The sequence below is a fragment of the Oppia nitens genome, unplaced genomic scaffold, assembly GCF_028296485.1.
Source record: "Oppia nitens isolate AA-2021 unplaced genomic scaffold, nextdenovo-longstitch-racon4-pilon3 scaffold23_pilon_pilon_pilon, whole genome shotgun sequence".
NCBI classification, from domain to species: Eukaryota; Metazoa; Arthropoda; class Arachnida; order Sarcoptiformes; family Oppiidae; genus Oppia; species Oppia nitens.
Genome location: NW_026533203.1, coordinates 898,038 through 918,791, shown reverse-complemented (window position 1 = coordinate 918,791; position 20,754 = coordinate 898,038). Strand labels below are relative to the sequence as shown.

At 26.1% G+C, this 20,754-nt stretch overlaps 5 protein-coding genes across 7 annotated transcripts; 1 reads left to right on the top strand and 4 right to left on the bottom strand.

Annotated features, from left to right (window-relative positions):
* Window positions 1–277: 277 nt before the first annotated feature.
* LOC128953846 (uncharacterized) lies at window positions 278–1,228 on the bottom strand. Its single transcript, XM_054299368.1, has one exon. It carries the CDS (start codon window positions 1,199–1,201, stop codon window positions 323–325), a length of 879 nt encoding a protein of 292 aa, XP_054155343.1. The 5' UTR covers window positions 1,202–1,228; the 3' UTR covers window positions 278–322.
* A 2,921-nt stretch (window positions 1,229–4,149) lies between these two features.
* Window positions 4,150–10,082, top strand: LOC128953854 (mucin-2-like). 3 transcript variants are annotated; one of them, XM_054299378.1, is made up of 7 exons: window positions 4,150–4,576; window positions 5,214–5,546; window positions 6,182–6,254; window positions 6,322–6,675; window positions 6,728–7,757; window positions 7,950–8,654; window positions 9,179–10,082. In XM_054299378.1, the coding sequence occupies exons 2-7, from the start codon at window positions 5,488–5,490 to the stop codon at window positions 9,784–9,786; spliced, it is 2,829 nt and encodes a 942-aa protein (XP_054155353.1). In that variant the 5' UTR covers window positions 4,150–4,576; window positions 5,214–5,487; the 3' UTR covers window positions 9,787–10,082. The 3 variants fall into 3 exon arrangements, with proteins under 3 accessions (XP_054155353.1, XP_054155350.1, XP_054155351.1); XM_054299375.1 differs by having other exon boundaries at window positions 7,950–9,008; XM_054299376.1 differs by lacking the exon at window positions 5,214–5,546 and having other exon boundaries at window positions 7,950–9,008.
* Window positions 10,083–11,474: 1,392 nt separating this feature from the next.
* Window positions 11,475–13,079, bottom strand: LOC128953853 (guanine nucleotide-binding protein subunit alpha-13-like). Its single transcript, XM_054299374.1, has 2 exons — window positions 12,411–13,079; window positions 11,475–12,321 (listed from the first exon to the last, which is right to left on the bottom strand). The coding sequence occupies exons 1-2, from the start codon at window positions 12,909–12,911 to the stop codon at window positions 11,539–11,541; spliced, it is 1,284 nt and encodes a 427-aa protein (XP_054155349.1). The 5' UTR covers window positions 12,912–13,079; the 3' UTR covers window positions 11,475–11,538.
* A 2,448-nt stretch (window positions 13,080–15,527) lies between these two features.
* Window positions 15,528–17,590, bottom strand: LOC128953640 (uncharacterized). Its single transcript, XM_054299145.1, has 6 exons — window positions 17,200–17,590; window positions 16,426–17,133; window positions 16,095–16,328; window positions 15,985–16,032; window positions 15,831–15,917; window positions 15,528–15,770 (listed from the first exon to the last, which is right to left on the bottom strand). The coding sequence occupies exons 1-6, from the start codon at window positions 17,377–17,379 to the stop codon at window positions 15,591–15,593; spliced, it is 1,437 nt and encodes a 478-aa protein (XP_054155120.1). The 5' UTR covers window positions 17,380–17,590; the 3' UTR covers window positions 15,528–15,590.
* Window positions 17,591–18,414: 824 nt separating this feature from the next.
* LOC128953763 (ion transport peptide-like) lies at window positions 18,415–19,065 on the bottom strand. Its single transcript, XM_054299284.1, has 2 exons — window positions 18,893–19,065; window positions 18,415–18,526 (listed from the first exon to the last, which is right to left on the bottom strand). The coding sequence occupies exons 1-2, from the start codon at window positions 19,063–19,065 to the stop codon at window positions 18,415–18,417; spliced, it is 285 nt and encodes a 94-aa protein (XP_054155259.1).
* Between the last annotated feature and the right edge of the window lie 1,689 nt (window positions 19,066–20,754).

Here is a 20,754-nt window from a genome sequence, read left to right as displayed (position 1 = left end):
ATATTATTTCATTTTGTTTGTGAAAAAGCTATTATCCAAAAAAATACTGTAATTAATCTATGATTTAAAAATTATATAAAGTACTGGTAATTAATTAATTGTGATCATAATTGACCGACAAAAATAAATAAAAAACACATTTTAAATGTATAAAATTTGTAATAAATTTTCTATTATTTATTTATTTATTGATTATAAATTTTCATAAAATCTAACTAATATTACAGGTAAAAGTAGAGTATAAACATTATAACCATATGGTTATTTAAAAAACGGCAATAAAACATCAAACCATACAACAAAACAATATATAAAAAATTTGTTAATAAAGTTTACAATATTTTAAGAAATCATTTAAATGTTGTTCATATTGATCGGCATATTTGAAATAATGGCTAACATGTGCTGAACTTTGCCAACACTTGTGAAACACTGGTACACCATTTGATTGCCATTTATTCATCACTAGATATTGACCGTTAGGATCGGCCACAACATCATCACTGGAGAAGAGGAAAAGTCCCGGACATTGCAAATCATTTCTGTGAATACTATTTGAGGAATTGGTGTAGTGTTTGGTCACAGAATTGCTAAACAAATGCATATATAAGTTCATTGAGTTTGATATCAATGTTTGTAATAATAGGTTGGTTGTCGACGCTCTGGCCAGACCTATGTGGGCCGTCGGCACATCCATCACTGAATCCATGACATAACCCTTCAATGATTGTCTTGTTTGAAGCAAAACATCTTGATTTTCTGGTCTGTCTAAATGGACCAACACTTCTCCCATCTGATAGGCGCCGATTGAAAACATCTGAAATACATACGAATCATATCTATCTCCCAGTACTCGTAGAAAGTCCACCACATAGTATGCGACTACCTGTGCGCCCACTGTTGGCAATAGACTGTCCAAAACTTTTGTTTTAACAGTCAATACATCGAAACCTTTATTGAGATATAGTTTGCGATACTTATCGATATGTCTGTCCTTTGCAAACATCCAACAAAACAGTATAGTTAGCGACCGGTGCTTATGTGGGTTCTGTCCATCACTGGTCAGTGCACCGGCATATGTAGTGAACGTCAGATTTTCATTCAACACACAAGTGTTGACCTCTGTTTGAAGTCTCGTTTTGAGTGAATTCAGACGTTTGCGAAACAATCGCTTATTTGTCGATATTTTTCTGTGAGACATATATTTGATTGAAAGCCATACTATTGACAGTAGAAATGTTAAGACAACTAAATAAAACATTATTAATATAATCATTGAAAACATTTTTCAATTTTCAGTCGATTTAAACATTTCAATACAAGCTATTGATAGTTCAATCGCTAAATTTTACGTCATGTTATATAACATTAACAGACATTTAAACTAAAAACTTGTATAATATAATAGTTATTTTACTGTAAATGCACTCAAATTTTGTTTCCTTAATATTCAGTATATCATTGTTTGTATTATTTTAAAAATACCCCAAAGCTTAGTCATTGTATGCAAGATATCATAACAAAAAAACATACGAATAAATAAATAAAAATTCAATTTTTCTCAATATAATTGATTTTTTATATTTTTATTTACATTTTGAGTTACTTTAGTTTAATATCAAGCACACAATTGATACAATTTAATTAATTTTTTAACAAAATAGCTATAAATATACAGTAGAGGCGCCATATGTTAACACTCACGACTCATTTATTTATTTATACTTAAGTTATATACAGTATTATATAACATACTATTTAAAGCATGCGTTTAACGCATCAAATGTTCAACAGTTTGAATACAATTTCTATTACTATAAGATGATTACATTATGAATATGTAGAAAATAAAAGTTAATAAAATTTATTAAATCAATTTAATTGAAACTTTTATTTAGTTAATTAACTTTAAATAAAATATAAGCACCCTTGCCACTATCGTATTATATTATATATATTTTTGTTGGTAAATGGGATTTTACACATATTTATGTTTGTCATAATTTTTTTTGACAATTTTGATAATAAGCAGTCCATTTCAAACATTTAACAATATTAAATACACCATGATACAAAGTTTATATATCATAATTTGATTAATTATTTCACGTCAATGGGTTGATGTTTTTTTTTATATAAAGTTTCTAAAATTTTCACTCTAATTCATATATTCAATATTCTTTATAAAATTAAAGTTTTGTATATTAGCATACTAACAATTTTGATATATATCATATATATATACTGTATATATACTGTATATATACTGTATATATACTGTATATATAATGTATATATACTAATATTTACTTATATATAGCCTACAAATAATTGTGGTAAATTTAAATACGCAAAATATGTTCTCACAAATAATAGTTAATTGTAGATTTTAAAATTCATTAAACTATAATTAAGTTTGTTTTTCTAGCATATCTTATAAAAAACTTGATTTAAGTGTTTATATAAATAATTTATCAAATTAATTAATTAGCGTTAGCCTAACAATTTAGAGAAAAATTTTATGGTTGAGTTTGGTGTATTGGTCAATCATTGTTTTATAAAAAACAATTGATTTTAAATTATATGAAAATATACTGTATATATATATAAATTTCTATTAAGTATTTTTACTTTCTAATCATTCAAGAAATAAACTTTGTATGAATTTGTACAATAAAATTATTAATTGATTTCTATTACAGAATAGTTTATACTATATTATAAGCTTTTTAAAGTTATAACGCATGCCATTTGTTTATTTAATAATTGATAAAAATATTTAGTATATTATTTTATTTGATAATCTTATGTATAAATCAGATAAAACTTTTAATAAGACTTGAATCAAAAATCTAATATTTAGTTAAATAAAGACTTATTAAAGTTAAATAAAACAAAATGAGATTAAAATATGTTTTAAAATATATACTGTATATAGTTTTCCTATTATTTGTTGAAAACGATTGTAAATAGTTAATAATACAATCTATTGTATAAAAGCTATTTATAATTGTTTACTTATAAAATAATATAGGGTATATATCATATTTAATATTATATATTAATTTATTTTTAAATATATTTTATAGAATTAATATATTAAATAACAATCTTAATAATATGTTAGCATAAATAATAAATTAATAATCTAACAATTCAACAAATTAATTATTCAACACATTTAAATTTTTATATATTATTGTACATATTCTGTATAATGTTAACTTACTTCTATTAATACAGTATTAATACATTACTTTAAAATATAGTAATTTTCTATTATAATTATTTATTAATTTTATTTATTAATTATTTATTAGTAATTCATAAAAATATATCATATTTTTAATTATTATTTATAAATTATAATTGATTTTACAATAAATACAGTATTAATGAATACATATTTAAATAACGAATATATAGTTGAAATGTGAACCACAAGATGTCATTTATGTTGTATTATAAGCAGGGTTTTAAGGAAATAAATGCCTGCCTTGGCAATGCCCAAATAGATGCCATAAATGCCTGGCATTTTGGGCATCTATTTTATTTGCCTGCCAAATTAAATTGCTAAAAAGCAACTGAATTTATAAAAATAATGTAATTTACTGTTTTTAGCTTGTTAATTAAATTTACAATTAATATAATTAATTCCAATGATTTTACCTTTTAAGTAGAGATATACAAAATAAAAATACAAACAAATATCGATAAAACAATGTTTTATAGATAAATTAATAATATAAAATTAAAATAATAGGTGTCACCACCTGAAAATAGATGCCCAGGGCATGGCAGAGGCAGGGCAGGCATTTGGCAAAATAGGCATCTATTGTTAATGCCTGCCATTTTTAAAACCCTGATTATAAGTAAAACTATTGTAAATATATTTAATATTAATAGTATTGATACTACTCTATAGTAAACAGTTTTTACAGTACTATTGCTAACATTTATTACATTCTGTATAATAATAATGTTTTCATAGAATTCAATGTATAATTGATTTGATTATATGAAAGCAAATGTTGTAACGTTTTATTTGAATAGTTGTTTCTATACGTCAAACAAATATTCAATAGAAAACATCTAAACATTTGACACACATTTTGTTGAACTAATATATTAGTTGTGACGTCACTTAAACTAAGTGTTGGTTCAGTCTATAGGTTTGGTGTGTGTAAGGCATAGACAGTATGTATGTATAGCATAGATAGTGTGATACCGGGGGAAAGGGTGTGTGTATTATACATATATATACAGTACTGTTATATGTGTTGTCAATGTATTGTTTAGTAGAGTCTCTGTATTCGCAAAATGTCTGTCAGAGTACTGAAGCACTGGTTTTATGGATACAAACAGTGATTCGTAATCCAAAAAATAGCATTAAATTGCATTCAATTAGTGTTTGTTTCGACACTATTAACCCAAACAGTGATTATTATTGTCCAGTGATGTCAATGTAGTCATCGATACATACATTGGTTTTCGGTATCTAATTGTATGTCAATTGAAGTCTCGATTTTTGAGTCAATATTTAGCACTCAATTTGCTCTCACTTTTCACACATTCGGTAATCAATGCATTCATTCATTGAATTGTTTTAATAATTTTTTTATTGATTTATAAAAAACTATTGCTTTAATTAGCGGCCAATGCTTTCAATTGTTGTCATTGTTTTAGTTGTAATCGTGTTATTGTTTGCCAAATAAAATACTGATAAATGTTTATTTAATTTAAATAATATATTGACATTCAAACAATAAGTCTAAAATTGAATGTATAATAAATACATAAATAATATTATAGTTAAATAAATAACATATTTTGAAAATAAATTTATAGTAATGACATGAAAAATATAACCGCAATTAATATTATATATGAATATAATGTTTATTATTATTATTATATTGATTATCAATATTTATGATTTGAATGCAAAATCTTTTTTATACATCTGTTTATTGATGAATAAATACAAAGATTTTCTATTATTAAAGCATTTATATATCATATTATATGATATGATATTATAATTAACTATTAATTATATGTTAAGCAATTTATTAAAGAAATACATTTATATTTTTCATCATTTTTGCAATTATTTTAAATTGTTTTTTTTTAATTTTATTAATTTAAATTATATAATATAGTATTTATATAATTTTGTTTCTCTATTAATATTTTTTGGTTTTTATTTTTAGTGATTATATGGTTTATAAAGTATTATAGCAACAAATTACTAGATTATTGAATGGATTTACAAATATATTTGATCTGAAATTGTTATATAAACTTATCGATTGCCTGATTATACATATTATCATATATGAAATACACATAAGTTATGACTATATAATTAGTCATTGAATTGTTTGCTGATATTATATGGTATTTAGATATTTGGTCACTAAAGACAACTATTATTAAATTGTTATAGAAATTGACATTTTTGTCAAATATAATTGATTTTAAAAAATGCCGAAAAAGAGACAAATTATATCCAAACGAAGTGTTTCCGTTGAAAAGCATGAAAAGTAAGTCTTATTTCAGTTTTCAATACATATAAGCCATTGATTGCATACATAAAAAACCTTACAATCCATTCATTTTGCTTACGCTTTTGGACCATAAAAATGCATTTCAGTTAATGAATCAATCAATGAGTGAATATTATATTAAATGAACGCTTAATTGATTGCATTCATATAAATCTTTATATATTATAAGGTATACAGTATTTATTTGATTTAAATACTCTAATATTAAAGCAATGCAAAGTATTTATCCTTTTATAACTAATATTATGTAATTAAATATTATATAATAAATTTTATAACTTTATACAAAAAATACGATTATTTAATATATTAATTATTTGATTTCAATTTACAAATTTCTAAAGTATAATATGCTTTAAAATTATTATAAATAATTTCATTTAAAATTGTATTTTTATATTTATTGCATAAAATACATATTATAAACATATATCATATAAAAAATAGTTTTAGTGACAATTATTAACCTAATATATTATCTTAATGTCTGAGATATATTATATAATTGCATTGATTGCTATTATTTTGCATAATCATAAACTGAATTTATAGTTTATATTTATATATTATGGCATTATTTTAATAAAAATAATATTAAATATAATATTCAGATCAATGGATGCGCCAAAAGTGGAAACCAATGGTTTAATATCGGGATATCATTCCAATGAAAGCAATGTTTCCGTAAATGATATTTATTTTGATTATTATTTTAGAAATTATATTTAATTTGATTTACAATTTATAATAGGATAGCAAAATACCCATAAAATCAAATGTCAACGAATCAATAGCAAGTGATGTTTCAACTAATAGCAAGTCAACATCCGATGCCAAACTTGATGACACATCAGTGACCACTAATAAAGATGAGTTGTCCACAGCAGACACTCAATCATCAGATGTTACCAAAACTTCTGTAACACAAGATTTGACAAAAACAGATGAAACGACACAACAAAACAATATTAATAGTGAAAACAAGACTTCAACTAATATTGAAGATAATAATCATTTAACAGAGAAGCCGACTCCGGCCACCAATGATAACAAAGTTGGCCAGAAAAGTGTATCGACCACTAATGTCACAACCAATGGCGGAACTGTAAATATTATAGATTTATAATATTTGTTAATTAATATGTTTTTATATTTAGGATAACAATAGCACCAAAACAGATATAAAAGATGTGACAAGTGATATGTCAGTCACAAGTCAATCGGTAATAGCTATCCCTAAGACTAATGATGTGTCGGATGGGACACCATTGCCGCCAACAGATAGTCGCCAATCGACAGATAGTCAAGACTCTGAAGAGTCAACTGCTGTGGAAACACAGCCGCCAGTCATTCCTCAGACAACAACAACATTAGCGACTAATTTATCAAAAAGTGAAGACAAAACGCAACAAAATAATATAACACCCGTCGACCAAAAGAAAATTCAAAACAATGATTTGAACAAAGAAACGATCAAATCATCTCAAAATAGCACATCAAACTCATCACAAAACAATACAATAAAAACATCACCAACAATAGCAACCACAACTCTATCACCAACAAAGACATTGACAACTATCCCAATATTATCTACACCACCAACAATAACAACAGTTACTTCGCTAACCCCGACAACAGCGTTGTCATCAATAACATCAGCAAATTCTAAAGCATCGATATCTGCATCACAGAGAGCGTCGGCAGCACCGGTATTACCGAAAACAACGACAGCTTCGTCATCACTAACTACATCGTTACCTTCGAAAACATCTGTAGCGTTGACAACAACACCAATAACAGCGACGCCATCGAAGAGTTTGACGAAAGCACCAAATGTGACGACAACGACAACAACGATGGTTCTGTCTGTACCGTCGACACTACCAACACCAACAATAACATTAACATCATCTACAACAGTGATGTCCTTAGCAAAATCGGTGGCACCGACCCCAACCACATCTTCAGCAATCACTATTAAGCCAACGACAGGAATCGCATCATTAATCTCATCACCAAATAAAGCCATTAGTAAAGATCAGCCATTAGTATTGGCGCATAAGCGGTCCCCGTCATCACCCATTCCTAAGCAATATACAAGTGACAGTCTAGTTCGGGCCACCAAAAGTCAACCGACACCTATACTTAAAGCAAACTTTTTGGCCGCACAAAAGTCAAGAGAAGGTATAATAAAATTTCTATGAATTACCGATAATATCATATACTGTATACTATTTGAATGATGAAAACATTTAGCGGATATGGGAATGAATTTCATTGATTTTATATTAATTCTGATTGCATTTAAATTATAGACTTCTAATGAATATCTCGTAATCATTATTAATTAATTAGTTCTTTCTTTTTTAAAATCAGAAGCTAATAGTGCATCAAAAGTGGATACAAAGCGACCAAAACGTAAAATAGAGTCAAAAACCGTGAAATCGTCAGCCAGTGGCTCATCGGTGGCGGACAATAGCGGCAATTCAGATGAATCTCGTTACTCGAAAAGGGTTCGTCTTCAACACCAACCATTTCAGTCACCGGAACCGCTGTTATTAGTTCCACCATTGTTCAGACCAACACCGCGATTGCACCATAAGAAAGAAGACGATAAAAGAGTTGTCATCTACAAGAAGAATGAGTTTCTTGCAGTTCGTAATGAAACTAATGGCTATTATATATGTCGGGCCAAACAAAATGTATTTTATAACAGCCATAAGTTTAAGATTCAATGGTTTAATAACGACAAGAATCCTCTGATATATGTCGGAGACTTCTACGATGTGACTAATTTTGAATGTATTCTTACAAATCTATCGCTTAATCGATTAAATAAAGACGATTTTGAGTTACCTGACGATGAAAAGCAACGGATTCAAAACATACTCGAGCGAGCCATCAATATTGAGAAAGGCGTCAACAAAAAAGGTGATGCCCTTAAAGTGACCGCCGATGGAGTGGATGTCTCTATAGTTGGGAAAGACGAGGAAAAAGAATTGCTCAAAAAGCACTGTCATATTAGAAAGAGTCTCAATAGTAATGATGATAACAATAATACAACTAATAATAATAATAAAAGTAAGTCTTCAAATAAAGATTTACCGAAAGCTACTACAAGTACTCCACAAAAAAGTATTTCGGTTTCTACGCCTAAACCGAAAACTTCCAAAACGCCAATAATTTTAAGAAAAACAAAACGCAGTGCCAGTAAAATAACGTCAAGTGGACAGTCAGTATCAAAAGAAAAACCGCGAAATAGTATTCAGTTAAAGACTAAAGAAAAACCCAATACAGGAAAAGTGTCGCCACTTAATCGTAACGGTGGCACTCAGGTTGCGGTCCGCAAATCAATCCGATCCACAGCTAATAAGACACCACCTATCGTATCGCCCACCCCTAAATCAACCGTTATAACTAAACCCACGCCTAAAAGTATTTTATTTTATTTAGTAGATATTTATTATAATTGAGTGATGAAAACTTATAGCGGATATGGGAATGAATTTCTCTGATTTTATTTACTTTCTGATAATATTTAAATATAATTATTTCTATTTTAATTATTTATGATATTAATTATTATTGTTTTGTTGTTTTATTAGAAGTAAATGTTGTGTCAAAAGTTGAGAAAAAGTCAGAGAAACGTAAGCGTGAGTCGAGATCCGACACTAAAGTAGAGGTAAAGACACCGAAACAAACAGTCGATGGATTAACACCAACAAAGACGTCTAGTGGCCGAAATGATTCCCGTTCTTCAAAACGGATTCGTCTACAACACCAACCATTTCAATCGCCCGAACCTTTAATACCAGTTCAGCCGTCAACGTCTGGTTTATTGGTTAAGAAAGAAAATAAGGAAAAAACGGTTAAAAAAGAGATAAAAGACGACGAGAAGAATGAAGTTATTTATAATAAGAATGAGTTTCTCGCCGTTCGTAACGAAACAAACGGCTATTATATATGTAAAGCCAAACAAAATGTGTTTAAAAATAGCCGTAAATTCAAAATCCAATGGTTTAATAACGACAAGAATCCATTGGTTTACGTTCCGGACTTCTTTGATGTCACTGACTTTGAATGTATACTAACAAACATAACGCTCAACAAACTTATTAAAGACGAGTTTGAATTACCAAACGATGAGAAGCAACGGATCAACAATATTCTTGACAAAGTCATCACAACTGTTACCACAAATACCAAAAAATAATTGTCTGAAAAACATTCAAATTAACAACAATTTAAATACTGTATAAATCATAATTTTACAAAAAATATTACATTTGTATGGAGAGCACTGGTAGATTACAAAATATCTTAAATAAGACAATAAGTACTTTATATTTATACTCTATTATCGGTATAAATATTTCTATAGACTATCAATTTAATATAAATTAATTGACTGAACTTAAAATTTTTGGATAAGACAATTATATCTGCCTTTCGGTACAATTTGTATTGTTTTAGTGGAGTTTTATTTTATTTTTAATATCAATCAATGGGTAACTCATTTTAAACTTAATATTTAAAATCATTGTTTTATTAAAGTTTATTGTCATACAAACATATAATGATGTACTTTCTAAAATGATAAATTTGTATAAAAAAAAATATTTTATAATCATAGAGTATCACAAACAAGTTTTACGTATTGATGTTCACATTATATGACATATAATATATTATTATAAATACTAAATACTTATACAAATTGATTGTTTATTTTTTCGCATTTTTTGTATTATTTTCTGACATCAAACTATATTAAAGAATTTGGCCGTTTGTGTGCTAATATAAACTATTTTGTCAATTACTACCAGTGCTCTTTATCTTATTAACATAATTAAAAAAAAGATATGTATTGCAATGATTGTAAAGTGTGATCCCCAATGATCACAAAATGTACACCAGATTGTACTGTAATTCCCGTAATGTATTTCCCAATAAAATGGGATTTACATGTGAACTGTGCATATATTTAAGGCCATGGTTATTTTTAAAAATAAATTATGTTTTCAATTAATTACAAACTTGATTCCTTATTATTAATAAATTGATCATTTTATTAATACAACTAATTTTTTTTACCATATCTTGAATATTATTGAATAATTATGGCAATAGTTATCGAGAGGTGATTACCGTAATAATACACGTAATAAATCGTATCTCATTTATTAATCTAACAATTATTTACAATTTGATTATTATTTCTAAACTCTAGTTATTTATTTATAACATTTTTACTTCATATAAAATTTAAATTATTTACAATCAATTAATAATAATATAAAATAATAAACAATTTTATATATAATCTTTCTTATAAATGCAACATAAAATGCATATCTAATTTGTGAAATCATTTTGATATTTAAAAATCACGTAATAGTCATTGACTAATATAACTAAATAAAAGCATTACACAATCTGTATAACAATTGATACTGTATAATAAAATTGTAATAATATTTGTAATATATAATAGTAATATTGTAAATATCTTAATAGCTTTTTTAACATTACCGTAATTATAATTAAACATTGTGTTTGTCTATCTAAATATTACTAAAGCACCTCATTATTATACATAAATTTATTACAAATATAATCTACGTTATGTATGATAAATCATTTATAATTACAAATATAATTTACTTAAAATTATAATAATCTTAATCAAAATTAATAAAAATAGTTAATTTCAATAGACTAATAGAAATTTGGATGAATTATGCGTAGAGTTGCCACAAAATAGGCATAACTTTAGTTAAATCAATAAAATTGAGTCCATTAGTTGTCAAAATACACCATAATTACAAATTAAGTAAAGGGAATGAATTTAATTAATACAATATTTATTTTTAAAATTGTAAAAATAGATAAATTTGGCCCTAAATTATGTAAAACATTTGCAGGCAATGTTGACAATAAATGAAAGACAACAAAATGAGGACAACTATTGTAACATAAGTTGTTTGATATTATTTTGAAGTATTGTATTCCTGACGGCATTGAAGACATATTTAATGTTTTCTGTGTCGACGGCAGTAGTGAAGTGATGATACATTTGCTTTCGTTTGTCGCGTCGGACGCATTCAAACAAATGCAAAATAAATGACTGAACAGTTAACAGATCGGTGGGATCACCAGTGAAGTCGGAAAAGTAATAGTCGATCGCTTGGTTTGTCACACAATTATAATTATTTGAATTCATTAGTTTATTTTGGTTTTCATGAAGTAATTCCATATTCATTGAGTTTGTATTGCTATTCGCACCGTTGACTGATTCGCACCGGTGTCGTCGTGATGACCGGTTATCTGTGTTTTGTATCAACAGTTTCACTAATTTGAGCTTTTCTTCTAATAAATCGGTTTTATTAAGAAACAGAATATAAGACACTTCAGAGAAACACCGATTGTTGACAATTGTGTCGAATATATTTTGCGACTCTTGGAGTCGGTTCTTCTGTCTGTCTTCGAGCAGCACCTGATCGTATTCAGATGAAGACACAATAAACAATATACTCGTCACTGATTCGAAACATTGAAACCATTTCTGTCGTTGCGATCGTTGGCCGCCAACGTCGACAAAACGGAACGGTATCTTATTGATGGTCACACAGTATTCAGTGATTCCTTTAGTGGCCTTTCGAGAGTGTAATATATCACTATTTGTTGGCACATAACCCTCAGTACCGATACGTTCAATGTTGTCGAAGAGGTAGCGAACGCCGTCACTCTGTTGTGAGACAAATACCAAACAAATTAGTCATTAAATATCTTAAGTATTTGTATTTAAATAAAAAAAACAAATAAAATATTAATTACTAATTGAAATTCAATTCTTCTGTCAAATGCATGACGAATGCCTTCATCGGTCCAAAGCTGACGAATAGTGTCAGCGTATTGTCTAAAGATGTGATCAGTTATGTTAAGTCTGTTATCAAAAGCGAACACATAGTCGGCGTGAGTGGCGTTGGCCTCTCGGCCCCAATCGATGTCTAGTTTGAGACGGGCGTCAATCAACACTTTCATACCTTTAATAATATTAGAATAAATCACTTCTTTATATTCTTCAACAGTATTCGTGTCGTCAATCAAACTCTGGCCGTGAATTATCTTCATTTGCTTCAGAAATGTTGACTTTCCTGACTCTCCGGCGCCAAGAAGTAATAGTTTTACTTGTTTTCTGATGAGTCGTTTGTCTTTTGCCAGCATTTCGTCGATTTTCTTCGACCTTCGGGTCTGTTCGGCTATACTCGACTCACTGTCGGCGCCGTCGACTTTACTGCCAAACGGTGGACAACACGACTCCCATATGGAAGACATCACTTAAGTTTAACACCAATTACTAAGTGATTATCACATCAAACGAGATTGTCTTCAACTATAGTATTAATGTCTTTAACAACAATCTTATATAATCTTCACATAAATTCTTATCTCATAAATAGCTTTAATTAACAAAAACTTTGGCTTCAAATCAAATATGGGTTTTAAACTTAATTATAATATTAATGAAAACAACTTTTTTGGTTGAGATTATTGTCATTAAACTAACATTAAATGACTTATTATTTAATTACATATTATATAACAAAATTATGGATCAATTAAATCGGATAATAAGCTCACTGTTATTGTAAACACAATTTCATCAAAAATAATCTAATTTTATGTCAAAAAACAACTTTTATGACAAACTATGGACACAAAAAATATTTTAAAGCATTAAAATGAAAATTATTTGTAAAATAATGCAAATAATGTTTGTGACTATCAATGGGTTTATCAATATTGCAATTCATTTGTTAATTATCTATAAATACCTTTAATAAGTCATAAAATTATTATAACTTTTATGATATTATTATTAATTTATATATGACTTACTTATATAACTTCTTAACTATTATTCAATAAAATATATCTCAAAATAAATATATATTTTTCACATAACGTTATCAATAATAAAGTGCTTCAAAACATAAAAAGTAAACATTATTTTAATGGTTATTATTATTATAATTATTATAAATGTAGTGAAAAAACATTATTTTGATTGCAATTAAACACTGGTTTGTCATACCATTGGTTGGCATCAAAATAGTGCCAAAAATCACATTTACTTGCAATCAAATAAAACAATTGATTAATTTAAACCAATTGTATGATTACATTACATGTTTGTATAAATTATTTGGTTATTAACTTTGATTCACATAATAATAATTATTATTATTAATAAAAAAAACATTTAAATAAATAGCTGTTTGTCTGACAATTATAACGCTATTTATTATTATTATTGACATTCAATGTGTTGTTATGTTTACACTTTCACTCAATAATACCATAGAATATACTGTATATTGAAATCTATATTTTAAATCAGTATAAAAATAACGTCACTTTTTTGGACTTTTAAAAAACTATAATTCAATCAATTGTTAGACAAATTAGATAAATGTTTAAAAATTGACTCTTTTTTTTGTAAACTACTGTTTCCTAAAATTTTTAAGTGTCTAACTCCACGACCCGAGTCTTTTGGTTAAATTAAAAAAATTATTTAATAAAATTTATTATTATTGACTCATTGTATAAATTGAATTAATATTTTCCGTCTATAGATAAACTTATTAAAGAAGATTTATCGTATAAAATATTTTATTTTGTTATTATAAATAATATAACGATATTATTATCTCAATTATTTTTTATACGGTATTTGTTACGTTAGGTTATACTGATTAATAAAAATTATTTTCATAATCACATAATTTGTTTTATAATAAAATTGTTATTATAAATAAAAGTAATACAATAACATTTTATTATTAGTTTTCATATAAAAAATATATCTAATACAGTATATAAAAAAATATAAAAATGTATATTAAATTATTTTTATACCATTATCTAAATGTTAATTAAATATATATTATAAATTTGTAACTATATACCATATATCTAACTAATATATTTTTATAAATGCATTAATTATAATTAATTGAAACAAATTGACTGCAAATATACCATAGAATATGTCATTGTGTGGGAACTGGTTCTCATATATCTAATGTATTGTATATACAGTATATATTTAGTATGAAATACAGTGTATATAAGTTATATTAATCTATTGCTTAAATCAATTAATTGTTTGCCTCCCTTATCAATGACAGTAATAATAAATTTTGATAAATGACTTGTATATAAAATACAATACAATTTCAGTATAAATAAGTTATTATGCAATAGCACTGGTAGTTTACTGTAACTTATTATATAAAATACTATATACTGTATAGTATAGCACAGTATCAATTTATATGAAATATAATTTGATTTTCAAACTCACAAAACAATTATATCTTTGCCACCCACTCATGCTTATAGTGATTTGATGTATAAAAATGTATTGAATTTATGATAATTCTAATTATCAGTTCAAATCATTTTTAGTTATTATGAATTTATTATAAATTTCTATTTAAGACACAATATATAACAATTACCGGTAATATTTAATCAACAGTTGATAGATCTTTAAATATTTATTTATACAAATTTCCAATAATGTTGAGTCATTTTAATTACAAAATCAGAGATAATATTTATTAGTAAATTTTAATATTATATTTTTTGTTAATCTACAAAATTAAATTACAATACTTTTTTAGATATTAAACTGTATTATAAAAATACTGTATAATCCAATTACCGATCAAAATTTAATTCATTACCGGTAAGTAATTTATTTGTAATTAAATAATAATACTAAATCATGACATACATTATAACATAAACTTTGTGCGATTAATAATAACATATTGCATTGAAATTAATATTTAATTGATATCAACAGAATTAAAAACAAAATTATTAACATTAAATTAATAAATATTATTAAACCTTTTATAATTATTATAAAAATTATAGGTAATATGTAATAAATTAAAAAAATATTTAATTTCATACATTTTTCAATCAAACATTAACTGAAAGTTAATCCAAAACAATGACATCTGGATCTGGGTCTTCAGTCTTTACTTTTTTAACGACTGGATTTTTGTCTTCATGTGTTGGCGTTGGCAATGGTTTCTTAAACTGTGAGACTCGTGGTGTCGATATGTTGGACGGCGGCGCCGATTGTAATGGTATGAACACTGGTTGACGCGGAAACGTCTATAAATCATTTATTTATTAGAATCATATTTTTAATATATAGATAATAAAAGTTAAAACCTTTTTAGCACTTTGAGTATCCCTAGAAAAGCCAGTATTTAGTGCGGGAGTCGACACAATTGTCCTATTTTTAAGTGTGTCAGTCGTCTATTTGTAAATTGATTTATATGATTAACAGTACAATTAATTAATTAAACATTTATAGATTTATTACCTCTGTTTTGATTTTGTTGCTAAGCTTTGTCTCAGATTGTGGTCTAACCTATAAATCGATTAATTCTAATTACAATTCGGTAATTGTTTTATACAATAATTTCAAAATACCACAGTTTGTTGTGACGACACTTTGGGTGTGATTGGTGTGGACGGTACTGACGATGAACTTGGAATCGATGACCCAGTATTTGATTTAACTTTCAAATCAAACTTTTCCCTTAAGAGTCGCAATCTCTGGAATGATTGCGATGTAAGGTATGACCGCAATTGCATTCTTTCAAAAATCGGAAACAATGCAAAGTATTTGGTGGCCGTCCGCTCGTCACTACAGTACTCTAATAACTATTAACATAATTTAAACAATTTTATACATTTAATTATTATATAAATTATTATTAACTCATTTCAAAAAGTAATCCATTAATTAATAATTCAATACCTGTTCATAAAGAGCTTCATATTTATAGAAGAGTTCTTTAAGATTTTTTCCCGAATATTTGGGTCCATTATAACCCTTTTGTTTCATTTTATTAGAAATTTTAGTCCAATTGCCGTTACTTTCAAAATTCACTTCAAACAACTCGCGATTCAAATCCAAGACATACTTCAAGTCTTTAAACTCTCGCACGTCTTCACTGGACAACAGAGGTATAGAAAGCATATCAATTATGCGACGATTCAGAGAATCTAAAGTAGTATTGTTTTCAATATTCAAAGAGATTGGTGTCACCAGTGATGACGTTCTGGTCAATGATGATGATGTCGATGGCATGTCAAGTGATGGGATAGACTTTTGTTTTATTGGCGACACATCTCTGGCTCGAGTTTGTGACAATGATAATGACTTTTCCGGTGATTTTCTATAAGTCTTGGATTTTGGATTCATTTTCTGGTCGTCCGTTGATTTTTCTGAGAATAACGACTTTTTGCAAACCTTATGATTTGTACTAATTTGGTGACCACTGGTTGACTGCATATATGTCGTACTGTCCACTCGGCTGTCATTTGTTTTATTTTGTTTGGTTTGTTTATCTGAGACATCGGTATCACTGATCTTCCTCTGACTGACTCTAAAACGCGACAAATCGTCGATCATTTGATTTTCATCGGTTATCACCACATAATCGCTAAAATCGTTGTCCCAGAGCTACAGTAAATTAAAAGATCAATTGTTAGACAAATAATGATAAAAAAGTGATCAATTGATAGTCACTTCAAACTTGTAATTAACAAAATTGATGTCCAGTTTTGCATTCAATTGCTGTATCTTTTTGTAGACAAACCGGAACCGTGTCTTCGGCGCCAATTTATAGCCACCGCTTATCACATCATCGATGAAAACACGAAACTTTTCACCATTTAATTTGACCAAACACTTCACTTGAGTGGCCATTATTTTTGCGGCCAAACAATCAATCAATCCGTAAATTTGTGGCCAAACTTATCGGTAATCTTATTGTTAAACAAATGGTTTGAATGAAAGCACTAATCAATCGATAATCAAATCAATTGATAGTAAAGGCATTGAATTGAATGGAAATTCATTAAAAATTAACTCTAAATGTAAATAAAAATAATGTGTTTTTCAATTGAATTGTTGCATAAACTTTAAATTATAAATAAAATCATAAATAACGTTATGTTTATAATTAATAAATATTAATATCTGGGTTTATATCTGTATTATACGATACCTGTATTAATAGTATACATTATATCGGTATATGTTATATAATAGTAAATAATTTATATTATAAATAAAATATATAAAATACAAAATATTTTTTTTAAATTAAATAATATTAGGATTTCTTCAATACATAGTGTAAAACGATATAACTTATCTAACAATAGTTATACTCATTGATGAAATTACTATTAATTACAGATAATACTATACAGTATTTGTTATTAAGACATCAATTAAGACGTTGATGTTTTCACATAACAAATATATCACATCTTTACAAATTTAATTTACAAATTATTACAACAATTAAAATGTTTTATCAATAATATAAAAAGTTTATTAATCAAATATAAATATTTTTGCTAAATTATACAAAAATATAACTTATAACACTTTTATTAATAAATAATAAATTTATTTAACTTATGTAATAATTTAAATGAATTTACATTTAATGTATTTATTATATAATTTTGTAAATGTTTAGAATAAATATAAAAATATTTATAATAATATATTATATACTGTATATATAAATGCATAAATATTATTTATATACATATCATAAAAAATAAATGTAAAATGTATAAAAGCTATATTGAATATAATAATACAGTTTCTTATAAAGATATAATTATTATAATTAAATATACTGTCTTCTGAATGAATATATGATAAAAATATGATTAAATAGTTTGTAAATTTGATTAATAGTTTGCAATAATGAAAAAGTAATTGTCATTTGCGTCCATTGATATGATTGATCATCTCTTTCAGTGATTTGTGTTCATGAGATAAAAGTAATGCATCGACACATCCAAAGAATATATCGTTACGAAAGCAGTCTTCCCTATAGTTTTCAATTAAACACAAAAAATCATTAATTATTAAATGCATAAAATATAATATGAATGATAATAATCTACATCTTTAATAATTTCTAATTTACAGCAACTCCTATAAGTAGCCATTCATTCAGTATGTTTTAGCAAATGATATGAATGACCAATAAATGGACTTATTTTTAGAGACATTAGCTAATTGTTGGTCATTTAGTTGCTTCAAATAACAAGAATATCTTGATTTTAAAGCTTCATTGCTGTTATTGATGTCTGATTTGAGGGTCAGGTGTATGTTTGTGTGTTTTTCTCTCTTTCTAAAAAATCTTGAAACTCTTCAATGTATGTAATTTCGTAATAAGACATGGATGTGATACCTGCACGCGACATGTATGGTCTGATCCCGATATAATTGATAGCATTCATCGCAAATGTGGTTGAGATTAGCAAACTTAGACCTGTCATAAGCGCCCAAACATTTGAGTGATGCAAAACTTCGTTTGCCTCTTCTCATCATTTTTCGGGGAACTGGCGATTGTGTGGACGGCATGCTTACGATTACTATTAAAAATGATATCAAAATGATCCGTAAAAGAATCACTCGTGATCTACATATTAAATAAAAATTTTATTAATTATTTAAATTTTGGTTAACAAGTTAAATAATTTTTAATATTTTGTTAAATTACTGATAATGCTAATTATTATTATTACATAAGTAAAAACAAATATTAATAATAATTATTTATTAAAATAATAATCATAAAAGTTAAATATAATGAAATACCGAATTTAAACTATAATACAAAATAATTAAAATCCATTATTTGATTAAACAGTACTATAATTTATTTCAAAAATATATGTCAATCTGTAAATCTTATCTAATTTTATCTCTAAATTAATTTATCTAAAAATACATTATAAATTAACCAAAAATTATAAAAATTAATACTTTTACTTAAAAAATAAATAATAATTAAATATAATATAACGAAAAATAATTAAATGAGTGAAATCTCGAACATTCCTTAACTAAAATTCTGGGAATAGGAGTAGCGGTTAGTTTTGAACAACAAATTGTTGGCATTTTATTAGCAATACTTGCAAAGTATTGCAATGTATTTTTAGATCCCTTTGTGGATTTGCCGATACATACCAAACAAATAATATATACATTCAATACATAGTTTTTAAAAATTACTTAAAATTTAATAATTATTGTTCTTTTTTTTCCGTAAGTTTTAAAATATGGATTCTTATAGAGAATTTATACATATTATTTGTGGATTTAAATTTTTATTTGGTTTTATAATATATATATATATTTAATTAAAACTAATGAATTTAATTATTTGCTATTTTTTGTATTAAATAAATTATTAATTGCGACTACGTGACTGACCCAGCTTAAAAAACTAGTAACACAATTAACAGATAATAAATATTACTGCATAATATATTTATATTATAGATAAAGATAACAAACACTATTTGTGAAAAATACCTAATTATAGATGAGTATGAAATATATAAGTTTAAAGTTGAATGAGAAAACAGTCAAAATTATAATGAAATTGTTTTCACTATACAATTATATGCATTTTTTCTGACCATTAAATTATAGGTTTTATATATATAGTGATGGAATGTGTTGTGAAAAATCCACAATTAATGGGACGACAAGCCCTACAAACACACACTCGTGCTCTGCTATTGTATACTATATATTACAGTATAAACCACTTGTAGTCAATTCAATAGTCATTCAACGGGAGAGAGTTGGGGTTATGACATATAACCTATAATTACTATGTTTTCTCTATTGAATGCATACATGCATAACAATAGTATCTATCCGGTGGCGTGATTTCAATTATATATACATTTATTATATTTTTATTACTTTGTATTAAACTAGATTATTGGTTTAATTTTATTATAATAATAATTTACGCCATTTAATATTTTAAAACATATTTATATTAATTAATTAATTACTGTAATTATAATAAATACTTTATCATTAAAATAATCCTTAATTTTAGATTTTCAAATCTTTAATGGAAAATTATTTTCTAACGATTAGAAATTATATCAAACGATATTATCATTTTAAAAATATTAAATAAATATTTGCAGATAAATATTCAAACAAAATGACTGTATTAAATAATTAAAAACTAAATTATAATACATATATTGAATAATTAATAACTATAATAGACTTACTTTAATT